The sequence below is a fragment of the Struthio camelus genome, chromosome W (genome assembly GCF_040807025.1).
Source record: "Struthio camelus isolate bStrCam1 chromosome W, bStrCam1.hap1, whole genome shotgun sequence".
Classification (NCBI taxonomy): domain Eukaryota; kingdom Metazoa; phylum Chordata; class Aves; order Struthioniformes; family Struthionidae; genus Struthio; species Struthio camelus.
This window is the reverse complement of record NC_090981.1, coordinates 15,769,117-15,794,427: the sequence shown is the minus strand read 5'-3', so window position 1 is coordinate 15,794,427 and position 25,311 is coordinate 15,769,117. Positions and strand designations below refer to the sequence as shown.

At 39.8% G+C, this 25,311-nt stretch overlaps 1 protein-coding gene across 3 annotated transcripts in view; it reads right to left on the bottom strand.

Moving 5' to 3' along the window:
- Positions 1-25,311, bottom strand: part of LOC104153744 (E3 ubiquitin-protein ligase UHRF2) — a 97,070-nt gene that overhangs the window by 51,196 nt on the left and 20,563 nt on the right. For all 3 annotated transcript variants that reach the window (XR_011137303.1, XM_068924884.1, XM_068924885.1), the window contains exons 2-3: positions 21,761-22,006; positions 6,716-6,978 (exon numbers count right to left, since the gene is read on the bottom strand). Coding sequence is in view for 2 of the 3 variants with exons in the window: in XM_068924884.1 (XP_068780985.1) it covers positions 6,716-6,978; positions 21,761-22,006 (509 nt within the window). In the remaining variant the exon portion in view is untranslated. The remainder of the gene's footprint in view (positions 1-6,715; positions 6,979-21,760; positions 22,007-25,311) is intronic.

The window sequence follows — 25,311 nt, the reverse complement described above, 5'->3', positions numbered from 1 at the left end:
TGACAAGGCCTACTTTAAATCAAGCATATGAAGAGAGATAAAGCTTTAGAAGAATACAGAAAAATTATTTTTCTGAATCAAATTGAAAATCAGATTCAAATTTAGTTTGGATCCCAAAAGAGATCTTGTCAGAGGGGCACACAGCACCCAAAATGCCATGTGCACACACACAAGCCCTTATTCTCAATGCAGAAGCAACAGAAATTAAGAAAACCAACTTCCTGAAGAGATGTAGTATGCAGTTTGCCACAGACTCTGAAGGCTATCATCAATCTTGTGTCGCTAATATTAATGATCAGGATCCCTCAAAAACAAGAAAATCCTCACCAGACCCAATGAGAAAAGTGTGAGAAACCATCACTGGAAGGTAAGCTGAAAAGGCAGGAAGAACTCTGACCAACTTAATGGGTAGATTATCCTTCAGATCCATCAGATAATCAAAAATATCAATATACAAGTCTGTTAGAAAAGGGACATGATTGAACAACAAACAGGAAACCTGATCTGTTTGGCTACTTACATCTACCCTGTTGAAGTCTTCCTGTTACTTATAAGGACGCTTCTCACAAACTATGACCAGATTCATTTTAGCAAGGAGAGACATCCAGAACCTGGGAAAAAGAAATCTGAGAGTGTAGGGGCTTGGAATAGTGTAGTAACTCCAACTTCTTCCTGTATAGATCCATGAACATAAATAAGCATTTAGGAATCCTCACTAACAGAAATGGAAAATCTGGCTACACAAACTGTCTTAACTAGGCTAAGCTAGGCTTCTAAGAGTCCTTTAGATCATCAGACGCACATATTTTCTTGACTACTGGGTCTGGAATATATCTGACAGAGCTAACACAAGCTAACTAAGCAACAGAGGGACTACAATATCTTGTTGGAATCAAAAAAGAAGAGTTGGACCTCGTAGTACTTCCAGTATTGAAAGAGCTCAGAGAACATCACTCTACAACTCCTACAAACGATGATGCAAACAGATGATACCTTTTGCTAAGGTATTTAGAGCCCTAGGAAGTTTTACCACAGAATGGTGTACCTTATCTCTGCATTATATGATATTACCCAAGGGTATAATTTGAATCTCATACCATTTCGTATAGCAGTATCATCATCAGAATGTGATGGCCTTGAATAAAACAATTACATACACTTGAACCACACTGAGTTCTTAGCGTATTGATAAGCAGATTGATTTTTCTCAGGCTGCAGGCACCACTAGCCTTCATGTCACCAGTGTGAGAGCCTCCTTAAATAAATGGGAGACCTTCATTACAAATGCCTTGGACAGAGAAGGCAGGGGAAAAAACAGCATTTGTTTGTAGATCAAAAAGTCATTCTTCTACCTCAGGGAAGACCTAACCATCAAGAAACTGTCACATACTGAGGGAAGTGTTTCCCTAAAAGTAAACAGTCAATGTTATATGCACAGTAAATGCAAAATGGTATAAGGTAACAGATAAGGGCAGGTTGCTGTGACACAGTATTGTGAAATATGTCTTTATTGGGTGACTAGAGCACACACATGATGAGTAGGGCATCTCAGTAGCTTAATCTGGAATTGATGCTTGGCAAGCAATGGCAGAGATTGAACCTACCATTACTTCAATTAACTCAAGAAACTAAGCATATCAGATTTACCATGAGTCCTTGTAAATAAAAGTTTTCAGCTTTCTTAAGTCCAAGACAGGTTCCCATCCTCATATCTTTTTTGATATTAAGATATTTGCGGGGGTGGGGGAGAATGACCTTCCCTTGAGATGAAGGGAAACTTGCTCTACTGCCTTTAAAACATACAGAATGAAGTAACTTCCTATTGAAACAGCATCTTATACAAGAGGCTCCTGGTAAGGGACAGGATAGAGGAATTGGAAGATAGAAGTATACAAAACTTTATAGTGCACTATGAGTTAAAAAGTCTTTAGCACCCACTGTTCCACTGTGATACCAACACATGCTAAGCTGAAATGGAAACATCTGTTCCTGAGAAGTGGGAGAAAAGGAGGAAGAAGACACCAGCAGAAGTAGGAATGCACCTGTAAACGTGCTGCCTCAAGGCAAAAAGCTGCCTTCAGGAGCTGGATGCACAAGACTATACTGCAAAAGCACTTGGACCACTACTGGAAGCCCTGAGAGCACCAACAGGCCTTAATGGCCCTGACCAGGCTCACCTGGGGCCTCCACCCATACCCTCTGCCCATGGGCCCAGGAGCTCCATTTAAGCTCAGGCCTGGGCATTCAGCCCTTTCCTAAGCTATGTTGTAGATATAGCTATCTCCAGCCCTGTCTCCTGGATGGACGTTAGATCTATGTTGTAGCCTTATCTCCAGTCTTGTATCTAGCCCTGTCTCCCGCTGCTCCTGACTGGACTCCCTGAATGGACCCTGGATCTGGTTCATCACCTTGCCTTGCCTGGCACTGTTGATAGACTGTTATCAGCACCCCTGCTCTGCCTACCCTGGTCAGACGCTGTGGGACTGCACCCTAGTTGGTGAGGGCACTGCCTGTCCTGTGGTCACCCTTAGCTCCTGGCTCATCCTCCCTTGTGGAGTGGCCCCGCTACTGCTGCTCCCTCACAGTACCCAAAGGCTTATAGAACCTTAGCAATGATAAAACTGATACTCTGGTCTCTACCTCAGTGTTGAGGACAATGCTCTTAAAGAGCACAGCGTGGCCTTTAAGAACTGTCTACTCTGGAACTGAGAAGTTCTGTTACTTCAAATAACAGCAAGTTTTCTACAAGCTGAAACATCTTTCTGCAAAAGTGGGTGGGTCTCATAGCTACTGTAGTAACAATGAAATGATATGCTATATCTCCTGCCTCTAGGGCTATTGCAATGAAACTCGGGCATCTTTCTGTTTCTTACAAAGTAAAGAAAGAGGATGTAGCAGTCAATTTGCACTGGTCACAGTCAGGAGAAGAGTTATGTTTAGCCATGAGGGATTAGTAATTAGCAATCTTCAATTGGAGTATAACTGAGCACTTACCCAGAAAGTCTAATTTGTCTTCATCACATTCTTTGCTAGAGGAGCTTTGCTATTTTTCCTCCCTTCACATTTGCTGTAACCACCACTAATTAAATAGGAAAAAGAAGGAAGGAACAATCAAAAATTCAATGTTTCAGAGGAGGCATAATCTTTCTCGTCAACCTGCTTAGTCAAAAGATTAGAACAAAGTGGATTTTGGCAAACCTAACTGCAAGAAAATGCCTTTGTTTCACGTAGTATTTATGTAAAACAGATCTACCAGACCAACCTCCTCACTTAAAGAAGGGGCAAATACTCCAGTTCTGCTTCATCCTCTAAGAACAGCTATTCTTAGGAGATCATGGAAGAATTTAAAAGTTACCATGGTGAGAGGAGACCCAAAATCTGTTGATGATGTTGTGGCTGCTTTCAAGGATGCAGCTTGAAATACGGAGACAGTCCTGTAGGTGTGCATCAAGAGAAGTGGGATCCAAACTGGCTAACCAGGAGCGGGTGGCTAGGGCCAAAAGGTCTACATTGGCTAGGGCAGCATTATCTCTTACTGATACTGCAGGGGGGTAGCTCATGATAAGTTTTTGCAGATCTTTCAGCAGAGAACTACTTGGTTGGTAGGACCTCTTAACATGATCTTCCCCCCCAATTTCCAAAGTAGAGAGAAGTGCAAACATGCTCCAGTATAAATTAAACTGATTAATGTCCAGTGGTGAGCTTCCCTGACAGGCACAGTTCAAGAGAGGATGATCAAGGTGAGGCTTCACCTTTAGACATAATTAACACTTAGGTTCTCGTCTACAGTGGTGCAAGATATACGATGTCAGACAATGTTCAACTTGCTCCTGAATCCAAGATTAAACCAGTGTCAATACTAACGGGACAACTAAAAAAAGAAACAACAGCTCTAGACTTTAAGTAGAGACCTGTGGGATCTTTGGGTTTTGAAGACTGCTAAGAAAACTAGATCTGTACTAGAAAACTTGGTCCCAAGAACTAGACCTATGACAGTGGAGGGCTTGGTGCTGAGATTAAGGTTGAATAGCTTTCTGGTATCTCCTGCATAAACATCACCAAGTAGTCAGTTTGAGACATCGACAGAAAGAAAATGAATTTTGTGTGTGTTTGCACATGCATGTGCATTGTCAGACTAGACCTGCCACAATAGCTGGGTATCAAACTATCTTTGCAGTAACATGAAGTCTCAGACGCAAAGTGTAGGTCTACTCTACTTTCCCAACCCCATCTCAAAGCATTACAACAGGCTTGTCCTTCAGCTGTAGCCTTCTTGGTGGACAGTTTCCCCAGACTAGAAGATAAAACAAACAGTGAAGGAGAACCAGTATAGATACTGAGCCAGTCTCAGTGAGGACCTGAGCAGTTCCCAATCTGTGTCAGAGGCAAACCCCATAGTCTTCTCCATAATACAAGAAAGAAATTTTTATGGCTTTATGGGCACCAGGCTTATATTCTCCATCTGCAGGTTGCTCATCAGAAACATGCAGTTTCCCAAAGCAGAATAAACAACTGCTTCCATCTTTGGCAGGAATGCTCCTGTGGGCAAGGAGCTTAAAGTGGGCAAGAAGCTTAAAGTTCTCCAGCCTGGATGAAATCATCTATAGGGGATAGAAGGAAGAAGAAATGAGATACTTCAATGAAGAACATAGTAAGAAAAGACAAGTAAGAAAGACTGCCAAGGTGGACTGGTGCCACACAGCCTAGCCCAAACCTAAGCATCCAGGAACAGCAACCATGCACAGAAGAAGCAAGAACTTATAGTAGAATATGAACCTCAAAGAACAAGCACAAAGAGATGACAAATGGGATAACAACATCTGGAACTGAGAAGAACTGAAGGACACAGTACACACTACCCTATTTATCCATGTATCCTTCCTCCCTAATGCTTGATACATGTGCTCTACAGATACCAAGAAGGCAAAAACACTAATGTCTGATGCCAGTGTGTGCATGCACAGAGTACATGTGCACAGAGTACACAACCAACCACCATGTGAATGTGCATGTTAACTACCACTCAAAGGACAAAGTGGGACCTTGAAAGATTCATACCATGTGTCCCAAATGATGCCTTCTGTTTTTTCTTATGTAGGCCATTAACTTTTACCTAAGTTTCTATTAGCTGATAAATGCATAGATCTTGTTTGCTAGAAAGTTTTAAAATTTTTCTCCCCAAAAGCTCAAACTTTTAACATTTCAGAACAATCAAGTAAATGACCATGATGTAAGTAAAATTAGATAAGACATGAAAACATAATGTTTTCAGATGGTAACTGGCTAAGAACACAAAGCTGTGACAGATCACGTTATAGGAGGACTAAGATGATTGTCTGCATCTACTGGAAATGCATGGCTAGATCTTAAGGTACGCATGAAATAAAATTAACATTTTGTAAGCATGGGCACACCTATGCAAGTCAGATCAGCTTGACTATACTTTCTACTTCACAGGTGGCTTCCCCCTCAAATCTCTAACTCACTTAAAATGACAGTATCTACAAAAGAGGAACATAATTTAACTCTAAGAATTACAAACGCTATTTCTCACAAATTTTTGCCCATTGTTCAATTAAATACTTCTGCAATGTTATAAAATTAATCAATCTTAAAACTAGATCTTTGAAAGCATAACATAATGCACATCTAACATTTTTTTAGAGACGATATTTTCACTGTAACCATGCTGCATGACTAAAGTTGTGAGAAAGTTCTGAATTTAAGCATTTCAATAATTTTTTAAGTAAACTTTTGCTTTCAACACTGTAGCTATCTTTTTCTTTTGTGTGGACAAACATAGTTGCAGATATAAAATTTGATAGTTGCAAATATAAAACTGCATCTGAACTCCACATGCAGACAAAAGCTATATGATCCTCCAAGGTAAGTACATAAAGAAAAGTTATATCTAGTATTACCAAGAGCAGCTAAAAGATTTTCAGTTTATGCCTTCAACATTCTTGTTTTTCCATAGCAAAGCCAGATTAAACTGTAATTATTAAAAACAACAAAACTTGAAATAGATACTTTAAAAATATTTTGAAAATGTGAATTGGATTTATCCTCAACAAGACTAGTTGTCTAGTGATGAGAAATCCCTGCAAATCCCACTGAGTTTACAGAACAAAGGGTCTACTTGAGAACATCTATTGTAGGTTCTGAAATTTGTTTTTACTATAGACAAAAAAAAAATCCCTTTGTACCCTCACTCAGAACTGATTTCATGCTCCCAGTCACTAGATTCTCTACAATAAACCTCTACCTGAAATGAAGACCTGTAATCTCATGCATAAATATTACTTTAAAACAAAATTTAAACAATTCAAGCACCAGAATTTGCTCTCGTGAAACTTGTTTAGACTTCAATGAAAGGAACTGAATATGAGCAGAGCAGTTTTTAAAGAAAATAAATTATATTTTACATAGAAAAACAACTACAGAAAAATCCAATTTATATTAGAGATAGGGATTTTGAGTTTCATAAAATCGAGACAAAGTTAATACATCACAGAAACTCGTGAATAAAACAATCTCATTACTCCCAGGATATTCGTTACATCTGACTGAAAGACATCATGGCTTTTTAATATTTCTTTCCTTGGTTGCATTGAACTTGATGTCTTTGATTCCAAGTTTCTTCAATAAAATTCTTGGTTTATACACATCAAATAATAACATATGATGTCCTCAAAATAATATCAGAAGCACTTACTCATCATACTTGATATGATAAATAGCTTCTTCATCAGTGTCCATACAGTCTGAGTAAGATGTGGATGGTGTACTGTCCAAATTATTTGCATTCTCTCTAGAATGGTCTTGACTTAAGTTTCCATTAGTTCTTTTGTAAGAATTGCCACTCTTTACTTGAGCTTTACCATTCTTACGTCCTTTTGTTGCTCGAGTAACACTTTCTATATGAGCTTCAAACCAGGCTCCAATGCTGACATCACGGGCATCCACCAATTCGTTTATCTAAAAGGAAAATTTGATAATGAATATTTATTTTCTATAATCCTGGTTAAGAAAAAAAAGGAAAACTGACTGAACTATTTCACTATCAGTGAAACAAATTCAACACCGTTGACTTCAACTGGTTGGACTTGCATAAGTTAGAGCAACATTCAGTCATTCAGGTGTTGTGCTTTAAGCATTTTATTCCTGTACTCTTAATAAGATCTGTTATGAATACAATTTGTAAGCAATTTATTTTAAAAAATTGAGGCTGATTTTTTTAACCTACAAATTAGCTTAATCTGTCTTTCCACTGATCTTTTTCTTGTTTCATAGAATTGTTCCTTATGACTAAAATAAGCACATATACTTCTAGAGGTTTAAAATATTAGCCCACAGCCAGGTTTTAAGATTTCACTGGGCCTCCAAATTGAAATTATTACTTAACCCCATTTCTTTTTGACCTGCACTGCTTCTGAATCCTTCAAAGTTTGAGAAAGAAGGGGACAGAGAGAAATGGGCTCTCCAAGTCTAACAAGGCTGCTACCATAACCAATCAAGACTGATGCTTCCATAAATCTTTCAACTGTAAGAAACAGAATTCTCTCATGACCCTTCTCCTTTCTGTACTCACAATAATACTGCTATTAAGTAATGAAGCTACTCTACTATTTTAAAGCATGTTTCATTCATTCATTATCCTAACACATTTTCTCAAGCCTTCAACTAATTAAATACGTATTACTTCAACAACACAAGGTTTTCCCTATGATTAGAATTAAGCCACTGGGGTATACAGCGCTTCAGTTACACAGGCATTCTTTTAAAAACTGTACTGTGTAAAAAGTTACTTTCTTTGAAATATTAACTTGATTAAAACAGTGTCTATAAAAGAATCACTTAAGGAACACCTCTGTACACTGTACACCAAATATTGCAATAGAACATTATTGCAATAGAACTACAAAGAAGCCATACCAAGTGAAGATAAAGCACATGGAAGAGGACTATAAGATGAAAATTAAAAGTAAATTCTAAAAATGCTCAGAATGGGTTCAATTAACATAAAATCAAATTGGAGGAACTGGTTTTTACCTACAGAGCTCATTTCAGAAGTAATATTTTAACAGGAATGTTTCATGGCTGTATTTATAGTATTGTTTGCAAAAGATCCTTTTCTTCTAATTTTTTAAAAATAAATAAAGATCTTCTAAAGATCATCTAAATGTCTCTTCTAAAGAAAAAAAAACAGAAAAATTGAGGCCAAAAGATAACATATTAACATAGCCTTAATCAAGCAGCAAGATAGTGGCAGTTGATTTTTTTTCCTTACTACACCCAAAGACCAGCAACTATAAACAAAACAACATGAATAATATTAATTATCAGTATTTAAACTGAAACAATCATTAGGTAATTTGAAAGTACAAATGAAGGCAGTCCCTAAGCTAACAAATTTACCAAGAGATAGAGTGAAAGGTAAATATGTAATACATAAAGCATATATCCTATTGAGTCTATTTTTTCTTACTTTTAACACACTTCCGTGAAAAAATACATCCAAAAATTCAACCTTTCCTTTTTCCCCCATGTATAATCCCAACATTCAGTTTAAATTTTTATTCTCAACTCCCACAATATTCAAAGTATACTTTTTAAAAAAATAAACATTAATTCATATAATAAATAAAAGGATCACCTTGTTTTAAGTCAGTCTGTTGACCTATTTTAAACATAAGGAACAAACTCTGGAGGGTATTTCTGTAAGTAAACCTCAGTAAAACATCCCTACGTAACCATTAGGCGTTTGAATCAGTTCTAGCTTACAGTGCTTCTCAAATTCCACCTCCTGAAAATGCAGTTGAGACACAGATGTTATTGATGTTTCCCCATCTGCAGCTACTTCTTGAGACAAGCTATGAAGATGCCAGAGAAGTCATGTTATTCAAGCCAAAAACCATTAGAGCCAGAAAGAAGCCAGTTTAAGTTTCCTGTATTCATTGCTCCCAAATGCATCTTTTTATACTGTGATGCTCGCACTTCACCAATAGACTTCTCAGCTTCATAGAGAGTAAAAGCAAATAATTACGAGTATAAACCCTTAAGGACTATATCATGGTAATTTTATATACAACCCTATTTATAGCCGATGAACTAAAGATGTAGACTCCAGCAGAGGGGTTCAAAGAAAAACTAAGGCATTCAGAAGAAGAATGTTAATCACTGGTATAACCACAAAGCCTTTTTAAACTGTATAACTGTTATGAGATCCTGCTCTCCATGAGAATTACATCAGCTGGAGTGTAAAAAGACCCCATGTTTGTCCTTGATAATTTGAAACATTATGAGCTATTTTACTGTCACATTACCTCTGCTTTCCTTTGAAACATTTAGAGGAGCTATACCCTTATTTTCACTGCAGCAGAAGCTTATTATCAGTCTTCATAAGAAACAAACCATTAACAATACCTAAACTTAAGCTGTAGCAGTATGCAGCTCAGGATAATATTCAGTTACCATGGAAGTTTGCTTAAGTGAGACATGCAAAAATGCTTCTAAATTTTCAGCCCAAACCACTACTGCAAACACATTGATAAAAATACAGAACAGATTATCACTAAATACATTAACTAGCATACATTCAGAAGTGAAAGAAAAATATTATGTGCAAGCATACAGCATACATATGTACAGGAAAGAGACCCAATAGACTCCATCTCATTTCTTAGGAAAGAGAACCTTGAAATTAGAAGGGACTGAGGGGTAAGAGGAAAGATGACAAATACACTTAAGTAGTTCATATTGCTAATGTGCAAAGAGCCATACAAAAAGAAATTAAAGAAATATCAATACACTCTAAAAGATGTCAAAATAGAAAACAAAACTAAGAAAGGCAAGCAACATATGAGGTCATATGTTGTAATGATGATGCAAGACTGCCATCTAACCTGAGGAAGACCTTGCACAGGAGAAAAATATAAGGTGCAAGCAAGAATAAAAAAATACATAGCCCATCTCCACCACACAATGGAGTACAGTACAGACACCCCAAGTTAGTGCTGGAAATAGAACAATATAGTTGTACTAGTGCAACGTAGTTTTCAGCACAGTTAATTAGATCTGGCAATGGTGCTAATAAGCCTACAAACAATGCTACTGTAGTACAGCTATACTTCTCCCAGAACCTTAGCTAATTCCTCATATCATGTCATTATAGTTATTCGTTGCCACCCATACATACAAGTGGTAACTAGTTCATTTGGAAGGTGGTACAGAGCAAAATAATTTGGAATAAAATACTAAATACAGCTATCAGTCTCAAACTTCAGCTAGCATTTTTAACTTCTTTTTAAAAACACTTCGAAGTACTTATTCTCTTCCCAAGTTGCTTGATTACTAACATCTGGGCTGGACAAGAATGTAAATATTCAAATCATGCAAGAAGACGACAAATATTTTAACATCCTTAGTTTCTGCTAATGAAAAAATAGTTGATAAAAATATTTGCACTAATACTCCTTAATTCACAGGCATAGCAAGTGACAGGCAGAATGAAAAAGCACCCAAGAGCTTAATCCTTGATTGTCTAGACTAGGATTCCAATGTATGCAATATTTTCTATGAAAGATTTTGGACTAATGTATAACCATCTAATGGAGATACAGAAGGTACCACCACTTCATTCAGCAACCATGACAATACATATAGCATCATGACTATCAAAAAAAATTCTTCATTTTCATACTACATATGTCAAAGATACTGATATAATGTGTTTTGTGAAGCAGTAAACTTGCTGTCAAAGTACACCTCAAAGTATCCCTGGAAGACCAATTCAGTAACAAAGACCAAGAGAGACAAATAACCAGTTCCCTAAGAGATATGCTAAAACAGTGGGAAAATTGGTCAGACTCATATCTGCTACAGAGGAGCACCTATTTAACCACTAAGCAAGTTTGCAGTTACGGGAGCACAGCTAAGAGACTTGGCAATTAGCACAGGCTGGGTAGCATGGGGGACGATGAGCAGGAGACGGACAGAGTTTTCACAGAGAGTCTGTAGAGGCAAGAGCCTGAGCCACGTGATGCAAGGAAGGAGGGACAGCTAGAGGTTATGCTTTTGAACGAGTGGTAGATGGAGACTCCCAAGATGGGGGAGACTGGAAGCTTGTGACTTCTGGCAGCAGGAGAAAGGCTCCCTCTCTGCCTGCAGATCTGAATGTACAGAATTGGTACAGTGCCCTGGTAGTCAAAGAGGAGAAACCAGCTCTGAAAGAGCATTAGCACCAAGAGGGAACACTGGGTGACTGCAGTTGGAGTCTCCCTTCTGCAGGGGACAGAGGCACCCATCTGCTGAGCAGACATAAGATCATCAAATAATTCAGGTTGGAAGGGACCTCAGGAGGGCCCTAGTCCAGCTTCCTACTGAAAGCAGGGCCAACACTGAATTCAGACCAGGTTGCTCAGGGCTTTATTCAGTCTGGTCTTGAAAACATCCAAAGACAGAGACTGCACAACCCCTCTGGGCAACCTGCTTGATTGACCTCATCATGAAAAAATTTCTCCTTATATCCAGTCTGAACCTCTCTTGTTTCAACTTATGCCCATTGCCTCTCATTTTCCCACCATGAACCACTATGAAGAGCCTGGCTCTGTTTTCTTGTAGGAGGGGGTCTGTCGCAGGTTTGTTGCTTGCTGGAGGCCCAGATCCAGGATACTACAGAGACCGCCAAGGCTCATCCAGCCCTTTGACCTATTACCCCTTACTGCTCATTCATGTGGACACTGATAACACTGCAAAAAAAGAGACCTAATGCAAATCAAGAGTGACAACAGAGCCCTGGGAAGAAGGGAGAAGCACAATGGAGCCCAGATGTTCTTCTCAATACTGCAGGTGAAGGGGAAAGGCTCAGGTAGGGGCAGATGCATCCTACAGGTTAACAGCTGGCTGCACAGCTAATGTCCACAGGATCTTAATTGAGTGAAGAGGACCACTGAGAAGGGACAAGAAACACCTGACAAAGTGGGGCATCTTTGCCAACCTGGGGAGGAGGACTTTGAACTAGGTTTGTCAGGTGATGGTGACCAAAGCCGGAAGAGAAATAAAGGAATAGGGACAGTGAGGAAGTACCCAGGGGACAGGTAGGCCCTCTCTTTCCCTGTGAAAGCAGCACAACTGGGAGCTCATCTCAACTGTACACAACTGCATGCAACATGGGAAAAAAAAACAGGATAAATTAAAAGTCTGTACACAGTTGCAGAGCTCTGATCTCATTGGGATTAGAGATGTGGGGGATAGCCCACATAAATGAGGTGCTGCCACGGATAGATGAAGATCTTCAGAAAGAACAGGCTGGACAAGGGGCAGGGAAGGGTTGTGCTCTACGCAAAGGAGTAGCTTAAACATGCGGAGCTTTGACTTAGAGCAGGGGAGGAGCATGTCAAGAACATGTGGTACAAATCAGAGAACAGACCAACACATATGATGTCTGAGGAGATGTCTGCTACAGACTACCTGATCAAGAGCAAGTAGAGGAAGCCTTCTTTACACAACTGGAAAAAGCCCACACGATCACAGGCCCTGGTACTCACAAAGTACTTCAACCACACCAACATCTGCTGGAAAGGCAACATGGAAGGACAAAAGCAATACAGGAATTTTCTGGAGTATGTTGAATAAAAGTTCTTGATAGAGATAACAAGCCAACTAGGGGAAGATGTTGGACCTGTCACTCATAAACAAAGAACAGGCTGGCGACATAAAGGTTGATGGCAGCCATAATGAGGGTGGAGCTGAAGATCCTGAAAGAAGCGAGCAAGATGCATAGCAAAATTACAACCCTGAACTTCAGGAGAGCAGATTTTGGCTTGTTAAAGGACCTATTTGGCAGGATACTATGAGAGACTGCTCTAAAGGGCAAAGGACACAGGAGACCTGGTTGATCCTCAAAAAGACAACTTCCTCAAAGCACAAGAATAATTCACTCAGTCATGCAGGAAGCCGAGCAAGTGTGGCAGAAGGCCAGCATAGATGAACCGGGAACTCCTGACTGAGCTCAAACACCAAAAAAGAAGTACACAGAAGGTGGAAGCAGGGATGGGCTACCCAGGAGGAATATGGAGACACTGCTTAAGCACATAAGGATTTAGTTAGGAAAGCCAAAGTTTGGCTGGAGTTGGAACCAGAAAGAAATGTAAAGGGCAACAAGAAGGGCTTCTATAAGTACAGTGGCAGCAAAAGAAAGGCTAAGGAAAACACATGCCCACTGCTCACTGGAGCAGGGAACCTAATAGCTAAAGACATCAAAAAGGCTAAGGAACTCAATACCTTCCTTGCTTCCATTTTATACAGGTAAGGTTTGCCTTCAGTCTTCCCAGGTCCCTGAGCCTAGTGGCAGACTCTTGGGCAGGAAAGTATTACTCACAGTAGAGGAAGACTGAGTTAGGGAGCACTTCAGCAAACTGGACATACACAAGTCCATGGGACCAGACAATATGCGCCTGAGGGCTCCTGATGACTGGAAAAAGGCAAATATCGCACCCATCTTCAAGGAGAATCCAAGGAAATAAAGACTGGTCAAACTCACCTCATAATCTGGGAAAGGTGGAGAGCAAATCCTCCTGGAAGCCATGTCCAGGCACACACAGGACATGATGATGATTGTGAACAGCCACCATGGATTTACCAAAGGCAAATCATACCTAATCAACCTGACTGCTTTCTATAATGACATGACTGGCTCTATGGAAAAGGCGGGGGCAGTGACTGTCATATATATACCTTGACTGAAGAAAGGCCTTTGACAGTCTACCATAGTTTCCTTATCACTAAACTGGTAACATACTGACTGGATAAAAGGACATAATGTCGATGAAAATTGGCCTGATTGTCAGGCTCAAAGAGTTATGATCAGTGGTACAGCCCAACTGGCACCTAATTACCAATGGCATCCCTCAGAGATCAATACAGGAGCTGATACTGTTTAACATCTCTGTCAATACCTTGGACAATGGGACAGAGCACGCACTCAACAAGTTCATGGGATGATACCAAATTTGGGGGAGTAGTCGGTATACAGGAGAGCAGGGGTGCTATTCAGAGGGACCCGGGCAGGCTAGAGAAACAGACAGACAGGAACCTCATAAAATCATAGACTGAATTAGATCAGAAGGGACTTCCAGAGGTCATTTAGTCCAACCACCTGCTCCAAGCAGGTCTAATTAGATCAGGTTCCTCAGGGCCTTGTCCAGTCAAGTTTCAAATAGCTCCAAGGATAAGATCATGTAAACTCTTTGGGCCCTGTTCCAGCTTATGATAAAAAAACCCTTTTTTTTATATCTAATCAGAACTTCCCATGTTCCAACTTGTGTCCATTGCCTCTTCTCCTATCACTGAGCCCCTTCGAGAAGAGTCTGGCTCCTTCTTCTCTTTATCCTCCAATCAGGTAGTTGTAGGCAGCAATAAGGTCTCCTGGAGCCTTCTCTTCTGAAGGCTGAACAAACCCACTTCTCAGCCTCTCCTCCTATGTCATATGCTCCAGCCCCTTGACCATCTTGGTGGCCCTCCGCTGGGCTTGCTCCAGTATGTCCATGTCTTTCTTGTACTGGGGAGACCAAAACCAGACACAATACTCTAGATATGGTCTCACAAGTGCTAAGAGAGTGGAAGGATTACTTCCCTGGAACTGCTGGCTACACTGTTACTAATACAGCCCAGGATGCTGTTGGTCTCCTTTGCTGCAAGGCCACACTGTTGCCTCATGGTCAAATTGTTGTCCACCAGGACCTTCTCTACAGAGCTGCTTCCTAGGCAGTCAGCCTCCAGCCTATATTGTTGCATGGGGTTATTCCAGCCCATGTGTAGGACTTTGGCATTTGCTTTTGTTGAACCTCATGAGGTTCCCATCAGCCCATTTCTCCAGGTCCCTCTGAAAGTCAGCCCTGCCCTCTAGCACATGGACTGCTCCCCCCAATTGGGTGTCAACCACAAGCTTGCTGAGAGTTCACTCTATCTCCTCATCCAGGTCGTTAATGAAGACATTACACATATTGGTCCCAGTACTGATCCCTGAGGGACACCACCAGTTACTGGCCACCAGCTGGACTTTGCACCACTGATCACACCTCTTTGAGCTCAGCAGACCTGCCAATTTTCTACCCACCTTTTCACCCACTTATCGAGCCCATATCACACCAATTTGGTGATTAGGAGATTGTGAGAGAGTGTGTCAAAGGCCTTTCTTCAATCAAGGTATACAACATCCACTGCCCTCCCCTTGTCCACAGTGCCCGTCACCTCATTATGGAAAGGCAATGAGGTTGGTCAGGCATGATTTGCTCTTGGTAAATCCATTTTGGCTGCTCCCAATCACCTTCTTGTCCTTCATGTGTTTAGAAATGGCTTCTAAGACTATTTGCTCCATAACCTTCCCAGAGACTGAGGTGAGGATAACCAGCCTGTAGTTCCCTGGAGCCTCCTTCTTGTCCTCCTTGAAGATGGGTGTGACACCTTTTTCCAGTCATCAGGAACCTCCTCTGACTGCAACGACCTTTCAAAGATGATAGAGAGTGGCCTCGCAATGACATCAGCCAGCTCCTTCAGCACCCTCAGATGTATCCTGTCTGGTCCCATGGACTTGTGTATGTCCAAGTGGGTTAAGTGATCCCTAACTCTTTCTTCCTCTACTGTGGGTACTGCTTCACTCCCACAGACTCTGCTAGGAGGCTCGGGGACCTGGGAGGCCTGAGGGCAAATCTTACCAGAGAAAACCGAGGCAAAGAAGGCACTGAGTACCTCAGCCTTTTCCCTGAAGCTTGTCACTAGGTCCCCTGCCCCATTGAGCAATCGTCCCACACTCTCCTTGGCCTCCCTTTTGCTACCAATGTACTTGGAGAAACCTTTCTCGTCACCCTTCACCTCCCTTGCTAGGTTCAACTACAGCTGAGCTTTGGCTTTCCTAAGTCCATTCCTACTTGCGCATGCAATGTCTTTGGATCCCTCCCAAGTAGCCCTGCTTCCACTTTCTGTGCACTTCCTTTTTGGGTTTGAGTCAGGAGTTCCCTCTTCATCCATGCTGGCCTTCTGCCACACTTGCTCGACTTCCTCCATGTCAGAGCAGACTGTTCTTGCGCTTTGAGGAAGTTGTCCTTGAAGGTCAACGAGCTCTTTTCAGACCCTTTGCCCTCCAGGGCAGTCTCCCATTAGAGCCTGCCAAGCAGATCCTTGAACAAGATGAAATCTGCTCTCCTGAAGTCCAGAGCTGTGATTCTACTATTTCTCTTGCTCACTTCTCTCAGAATCTTAAACTCCACCTTCTCATGGCCATGCAACCAAGGCTGCCATTGACCTTCACATCCCCAACAAGGTCTTCCTTGTTCCAACAGAACATCTCCCCTAGTCAACTCATTGATCGCTTGCATCGAGAACTTGTCTTCAACACACTCCAGGAATCTGGATTGCTTGTGCCCTTCCAGCAGATACTGGGGTGGTTAAAGTCCCCCATAAGTACCAGGGCCTGTGATTGTAAGGCTTTCTCCAGCTGCCTAAAGAAAGCTTCATCTACCTCCTCCACTTGATCAGGAGGTCTGTAGCGGACACCTACTACACCACCACCTGTGCTGGTCTGCCCTCTAATCTTTACCCACAAGTTCTCTACTGCTTCGTCACCTGTCACAAGGTAAAACTCCATGCATTCAAGCCACTCCTTTGCATAGAGCACAACCCTTCCTTGCCTGCCGACCCTATCTTTCCTGTATCCCTCCATTGCAGCACTCCAATAAGGGGAGCTATCCCATTGTGTCTCTGTAATCCCCATAAGGTCATAGCTCTGCAACTGTGCATGGACTTCTAATGCCTCCTGCTTGTTCCCCATGCTACATGCATTTCTGTACAGACATTTGAGATGGGCCCCAAATTGTGCTGCTTTTACAGGGGAAGTGTTAGAGCCTCCCCTGTAATGCTGTGCCCCAGACACATCTGCTCTGCCCCTTGTGCCCTCATTTCTCTTCAGGTTATGGTAACCCTCCCATGGGATACCTACTTTAAAGCCTTCCTCACTCAGTTAACAAGCCTGTTTTCAAAGACACTCTTGCCTCACTTTGTCAAATATACCCCATCCTCCCTCAGTAGCTCTCGCTCCTCAAAGAGCATTCCATGGCCATAGAAGCCAAAGTTCTGCCTGTGACAACAGCCACACAGCCAGGTGTTGACCTGCTGGACAAGCCCACTTGTACCTGAGCCTTTCCCCCTCCCTGGCAAGATTGAGGAGAACACTACCTGGGCCCCCATGCCCTTCACCCTTGCCCCCAGAGCTCTGTAGTCACTCTTGATACACTCAAGGTTACCCCGGCAGTACTGTTGGTGCCCACATGGAAGAGCAGGAAGGGGTAATAGTCTGAGGGCTGAACAAGCCTTGGCAACCCCTTTGCAACACATGACACCAGCCACACAGCCAGGTCTTGACCCACTGAATGAGTCCACTTCTACTCTAAGTACAAGAAAGGGAAGGGCCAAGTCTTGCACCTGGGCTGGAATAACCCCATGCAGCAATACAGGTTGATGACTGTTTAGGAAGCAGCTTTGCAGAAATGGACCTGAGTGGACATCAAGTTGAATGTAAGGCAGCAGTGTGCCCTTGCAGCAAAAAAAGCCAACCACATCCTGGGCTGTATTAGTAAGAGTGTAGCCAGCATTTCCAGGAAAGTGATCCTTCTCCTCTATTTGGCACTTGTGAAACCACACCTGGAGTATTGTGTTGAATCTTGGGCTCCCCAGTACAAGAAAGATATTAACATACTGGAAGGAGTTCAATGGAGAGCCACCAAGATAATTAAGAGGCTGGAGTACATGATAAAAGAGGTGAGAGAAGAGGATTTGTTCAGCCTGCAGAAGAGAAGGTTAAGTGGAAAATCTTTTTGCTTTCTTCAACCACCTCACAGGAGAGTACAAAGAAAAATAGAACCAGACTCTTAGAGATGCACAGTGAAAGGATGAGAGGCAAGGAACACAATTTGCAACAAAGGATATTCCAATTAGGTTTTAGGGAAAAAAGTTTTCACAATCAAGTTAGAGAAGGTTGCTTGTGCACTTGAAGTTTGAATATTTCCAAGGATGGAGATACCACAGTCTCTCTGGGTCTCGTTCTAAAGTTTGACTAACTTGATTGAGGAACCTATATCTATGATTATAAAACCAGCCTGTTAGCCACCCTGAGACCCACTGTGATTTCATTATGTGATTTATCTATCATTTAGGCACCAACACCAGCAGTGGAAGAAAGTTAATTTCTTCTCAAGGAATAAATCCCAGTAACAGTCAGAGTTCCAAGTAGATTTTTTCCCCTATAGCTGAAGGAGTTTTTTTCTACAGAAGCCAAATTAGTCCATACAGGCTTGGCAGATGACATGGTATGAAGCAGTAATAAGCTGCTTTACCTATGACAAAGTTGGCTTCTCCACCATAGGAGTACAAATACCTGAAAACATCAGGCAGTGCACGTGAAGTCCACCAGTACAATTTCAGTTGGAACTTAATGAAAAGTGAACTCAAAGTCCATTGGTGCTAGAGTCAAGAACAAACTAATGGCAATTATGGCATAAGAGATCCTGGTGTTGGAGACACTATCAAAAATAGGTAGACAGACACAGAAGTTGGAATTAACACTGAATATGCTAGAGCTGAAGAAAACAGAACCAAGAGCCCTGGAATGGAATAAACCAGTTGCAAGAACAGCAGTCTCTGTGTAGTAGTTTATTTTTAAGAAGTGTGCATGTTTTACCTTCAGATTCTGAGGCAGGCTTTATAAATTTTCCTGGAAAAAATAATCTCATGCTGTAGTCCAAACACTTTAGCCTAGGACTTTTAATTGGCTTGGAATAAAACTCCCAAATCTGAGACCAAAACCTATACATTTTTAACAACATTCATAAAGAGCTTATAATGATGCAGTTCTCCAACCAGATACCAAGGTCAGTCTCCTACCTATGACAGTGAGACTCAACTGGAGTTGACTAGGATTTCCACCCACTAACAGTCCTTTGGGGGAAGGGCAGACTCAACCCATAAGAACATCAAACAACAGGTGCAATCATAATATATTATTAGCTAAGGTATTCTGATTTCCAAACCTGGAGTACAAGTGTTTAACATATACAGAGACTGTAAGGAGGTAATTTATTTAAAATTATTGCAAGGTAACTAAAACTGATTATTTCATTACTGATCTACAATTTTCAACATCTCTATCACTTCTTTAAAATAGGTTCAACACTGACTGCCCTTCTAGAGACAGCTTGCTTTAAGGACAGAAAAACTTCCATCAGCAAGGTTTTTTTTATATACACACACACACACACACACACATATATAAAAACAAAATTATTTATATAATTGAGGTTGAAGAACAAAGCAGCAAGTATGGAGGGGAGGGGTGTGCTGAATCTAGACCCAGATACATTGAGGCACAGAATTTTGCTAATGTTCTCAAACAAGGATCAGCTATTAAAGAAAAAAAAACTGTAAGCAAATGACTCTGATTTCCTGAACCTAAAGAATTTCTTATTGCTTGAGAAACACCAAAATGTAAAAATTTATATATAATTTTAGGCAACTAGCATGGCTTAATTCATACTTTAAGTGGTTTACATTAAACAAATTTGCTACTTTTGACTTACTTTCTTGGCTGAAATACGTACTTAAAGCTTCCTGACTCTGTAAGGAGTGATTGCTTTTTAACAAAATGTTCCCATTATCATCTACAAACAGTAAAGAACAGAATGCCTCTACCCCTACAGAAAATATTTCTCTACATATTGAAAACATCAGCTGGCTGAAAATAATGTTAGGGACTTTGCATCTTCTTCTCTATCTGGGATTTGATTAGAGAGAGCAAAATTTCTAGCTGACTCCATGAAAAGGGTTCAAGTGAAGTACATGAGACAATATTGCAAACCCCCTCCCCTTTTTTTAAGCCTAAAAAAGGCAGCCAAGAGATAAGCTGATATCACTATTAATATTGTTGAAAATATATAGTTTAATGCTCTTCTCCTCTGATCAATCCATCATTTTCTGTGGTCCTCCATCATCTTGGTGATCTCCCTCCTCCTCCTCTCTTATATTTCATATATCAATATGAAATGTAAAAAAGTATAAGAACTGAAGAGCTTTTTTTTCTTTCCTTTCATACAATAGGGATAAAAGATTGAGTAGGAAGCAGGCAAGCTGGTGCATTTTGATTAAATTTGCTGACTTTTTGATTCCTTGCTTCCTCAGAGATGGAACTATAAGGCTAATGGTACAGAATGCTACTAGAAGAGAGCGTGAGTGATTTATAACAAAAAATATACTACTAATCCTTAAAAAAAACTTCAAACAACAGTTTATGTGACATACTAAGATAGTTTCATGTCAGGAGGAGGATAGGTCTAAATAAGAACATTCCTCTAACTGAAACAGATGTACAGGTATGGTGGTCATAGCCTCTTCTTCTTTTCCTATAATTTCAGACATTTTCCAGCAAAATAAGCACTATCATGAAGATTTCTTACCAGAGAGAAACAGTTGAAAAAGCAGAAAAATGCTACTATTTCCTACATGCACATCCTGCTAAGGGGTCAACTAGCCAGCAATTTGGAAAATACTCATTTTCTATTTAAATTGAACTTTTGATCCTTTGGTGCATACCTAAGTGATAACATGGAAAAAAATAGTAAGGTACAAAACTAGCAAGAAATAAGATGTATATAATTCTTAAACAATCTATAATTAAATATCAATCCTTGCATCACATATAATCTTAAGGAAGTGTATATTCCCACAATTTATCTTGTTGTAATACAATACTGAAAAACATTAGAATTAAAAGTATTCTAATTTTCCTTAGACTGTTTAGCTCCAAAAAAACCCCACATCAGTAACTATTAATTCCCCCCCAAGAGTTCTCAAATGTACAACTTATGATCCCTGTGATATCACTTAAGGAACCTTCTTTACATTCTCTTTTCCTCATGTTGAGTTAAGAAACCTACCCTACTGAATGCAAATAGAAACTTTTATAATTGCTTCTCCATTTTGTTCTAATGGACAACACAGCATACTTGCAAATAAATAAATAGGGTGAAACTAGAGAACTTTCCCATAGCTTCAGATTCCAATTGGCTTTATCTTTCTACAGAAAGCCATTTCTGTTTCAGTGGTAAACTTATTAGAGAACACACAAAATGTTGCTGGCATTGTATCTGAGTATATGAACCCATCCTAAAATCTGCAACACTGGAGATCCTAGCACAGAGACGCTTCTGTGATTCTATAGGAGATAACTTGGATAGAGCCCAGTTAAGAAGTTCTGCTTTGACACTGCCACCAAGCTAAGCTACTCCTACAAAATCAGATTATCCAGCATGGGTAACTGAAAAATGATACTATAGCTAGCTTTAAACAAGCGTTTATTTTTTGACAGAGCTGGGTCTTAAACATCATGAACAAATTCTGAATTCTATCACAGCAAATTTACCTGTGTAGTTTGAGGACGCAAAACATTTTTTTTGTCATTTAGATATATAATAGTTGTAGCTTCTAAATGATTTGTAAACTCAGTTTGAGATTTGTTTAATCTGCACACTGCATTTGACAGCAAAGCTTTTAAGAACTGTAGAGATACCTACCTTTAAATCTGCACTCAGTCCCATTGACTTAAATTTGAAATTGATCATAAAAGAAAACTGTTTGAGGATATGTGCTTGTATAAGCAATAAAATTAAACTGGTAGGTGCAAGATAAGGATCCTGCATTCAAAACTTACACGTACCTTGTACAATCCAATGCCAGGATCTATAAGAAATGAGTGAGCTGATGTAGACGGCTGATTCGGTGATCTGCTACTTGCTGCTCTTTTGACTTTGTTTTTACAGTTGGAAACAGCACAGGGATTGACCTCTCCATCCTGATTTGTCACAGAAAAAGTGGTGGGAGCTTCAGATTCAGAACGTATCAAAAGCTGAACTATGTCATTTAGTCCAACATCATAGTCAAATAAAGTGTGTCCATCTTCCAGCTGTCAAGAAAAAAAAATTATATTGGTAAAGTTCCACCTTGATACAAGTATGTAGCCCTCCCTCTTAGAGAGGATATTTTCACAGACCAGAAATTTGCTTCATAGTTGAAGTCATGTACAAGCCATGTATTTCAGGTAAATCTATAAAATCCTGTATCTTGAGTGAACTCAACAGCAACTCCTATCAAGCTAACTGGAGCATGATTTCCACCCAATGAGATCTCTCATAGGCTTAAATACATGCATCTTTACAGACTCTAGATGTTTTAATCATGGACTGATATTTAAGGTACTGCAGGTATTTTCTATCCAGACCACAGGTAGGAACTACATTATCTTATACCATTATGGAATAATCATGGGTAAACATGATTTTTTAATTATTATTAACAATCATCATGCTATGTACATTATGTTATGTAATTTCGTAACTTGCTCTTTCCTGATCTTCTCTAAGAAGCAACTCTATTTGATACTCCCTTGGTATTTCACATACTATTTCCTAAATAAAATATCTAGACATAAAAAACTCACCCCCACACACAAATAATACCATTTACTTTTAGAACAACAAGATCTGAAAGTACTGTGCAAGAGCTATTACATTTAGAGAAAGGCTACAGCAGAAATATGCACTGGACCTTTAAGTTTCTGCAAAGAATTCTGGAATAACTTCAAGAAGGATCAAACATATGGATTTATTCAGCAAGCAAACCTTTTAAATAGTAATCTTTAACTGGCCAATTAACCATAGAAGCAGGCACTGCACAGTATTGCTTCAAATAACTTTAGAAGTCAGGACTCCACTATATTCCAGAAGCAACCAGCTCTTGCAGAACATACATAGAACTGGGCTATCAGGAGAACTCAACAAGAGGTAGTCCTGGTACTGGGGAAAACAATAAATTAAGTCATGACCAAAGAGGAATAAGCAAAAGTGAACTACCTGACATTCTAATTGAGTCATTTTCCTATAGTCTATTTAGGAGTTGCATTTTTCATGTAGAAAGGTGGCAAGGACTGAAGAATACTTGGTATTTCTTTCCTATCTATAAAATCCCAACCCATGATGTTTCTTAGAGCACTGTTCCTGGTAAACAGTTATACAGATTTAAGATTAAAATACAAATTGCAATAGAAAAGTGACTTATATTGACTATCAAAAACTAACAATTCTCTTGGAGCTTTTCATATATTTAGTTTTATTCACACCTAAATAGTGAAATTATAACTCAGATAGTCCTGTTGCATTGATAAAAGGAAGAATACAAATGTTATTTAACTATACAGAATGTTATTAAAATCCAGTTCAACTGCAGTTCACCAAAAAAGTACGTACTCACTCAAGTGATTTATCACTGCATCATCTGTTCCTGGAAATGCCCATTCAACCTACATAAAAGCTAGTCACCTCTTAAAATTCAATAAACAGTAAATTCATTAGAAAATTAAATCTTCATTCTTCAGTGGTTAGAAGAACAGCAAGTATGCATTTAAAAACTGACTTTATAGGGCATGACTGACTTTATAGGGTATGACTTTATAAAAAAAAAAAACTGACTTTATAGGGTATGACTTTATAGGGCATGAGCATTATCTTAGCTTTGTTTGTAAATACACCTGTTCAAAAAAACACCATCTAATTGACATAATCTTGATTCCATCAATACAACATGTATTTGGAAGGAGGTATTTAATTATTCCAAAATGCCTCTATTACTGAGGATAACAGTTAGACTTCTGGTCCCCAGCTATGACTAACTTATAAGTCTCCTTACAAACTGCCCAGTATCAACAGTTACTCAGCTAAAAAGGTCCTGTGTCTAGTCAGTGTGGTCTGTATACCAGCTATCAGTGTAGAATAAGTTATATCCTCAATCCACAATTTAATCCCTTTTACTGAGGGAGTGAAAGGAAAGAGGCAAAGGAAGAAGACAACACGGAAAAGTTAACAAGTTGTGGTGTTTATCTGTCCAGGAATAGTTGCGTTTAATGCTTTCAGAAAGCCAGACATGCCTATCTAGGCTGTGCCTCAACTAGGAAGACACTTTCTCCAATCACCCACACACCCACCACCATACGCAAATCATCCATTCCTTCACGTGGCACACTCACCTTTGACTAACAGTAACTCAATGATTAGCAGATTCTTAAGCTGATTATCAGAGTTATTTTACTATATTAGTTTACAATGAATTAATATTCTATTCTCTGTCTGAGTAATTTTTTTGAAATCAGTTCTTTACAGGAATATTCTATGAATATTAATACCACATTTAAGTCTGCAACTAGAACACTAGAGAGAAGACTGCTGCAAGCATACTTCTCTAAAGACTTAAAAGGTATAAAGCAGGATGCAGCATTCAGCAGTATGATACTCAGGGCAAAACTATTTGTTTCTGGTATGAGCAAAAACAAGTTCCTAGAATATCAGCAAAGGTGCAAACTTAGAGCAAGTCAATTAATCTGCAACAGTGCCCATCTTTGTGGACAATAAAGGAGAATTACCAGAAAATAACTGACACGCTCAAGTTCTTACACCACCTACACCACTGGAGTTAACAGTACCTTATTTGCATATCTATACCCACCATTGTTGCTTCACTAAGATTTAAAAGAATAGGAGTTGGAAAACAATCAGTACTTGAGGTACTCTATTATAGAAGGAGAGAAAAGCTACAAGAAAGTGTGATTTCTTGAAGCACATACGCTATACTAAAGTTAACATTTCAAGGAGCTCATAACCAGTAAGGCTACATTCTTATAGCCAGTTAATGCAAGGAAGCAGCAGTACCCACACAGCACCACTTTCTCCAGCGTACCCTTCCCTTCGCAATTAAAATAACACCTCCTGGTCTGTTCCAAGTGGCCAGACACAGTAGAACAACTTTCCAAGATGTACTAAAGCAATGTCAGATGTAGAAAATTCAGGATCTAGCCCCAGGTCTAGATATGAACAAACAAGGAAAAGAGAATTTGTGCACATCTAAAGGAAACTAATACAACTGAGGCTTTAAATACTTACTGCACACAGTATTACTTATAAAAAAAAGTTCTTATTCCCAGTAGTCAGCTCCTATGTCACCAGAAATCATGAAAGCATTACTAAACTGAGTCACAAATAACCCCTCAGACAAATTAAGTATTCAACATAAAAAAATGGTGATTTTCATCAAAATAAGTACTGCAATTTGTCTCTGAAATAAAGCTTTGGGGAATGGGTGTTGAACAGCACATCCCCCTATCAGCTTGATAGAATATTCAATCTAACAACAGTTTATATAGCAGATCGGGATGAATTTTTC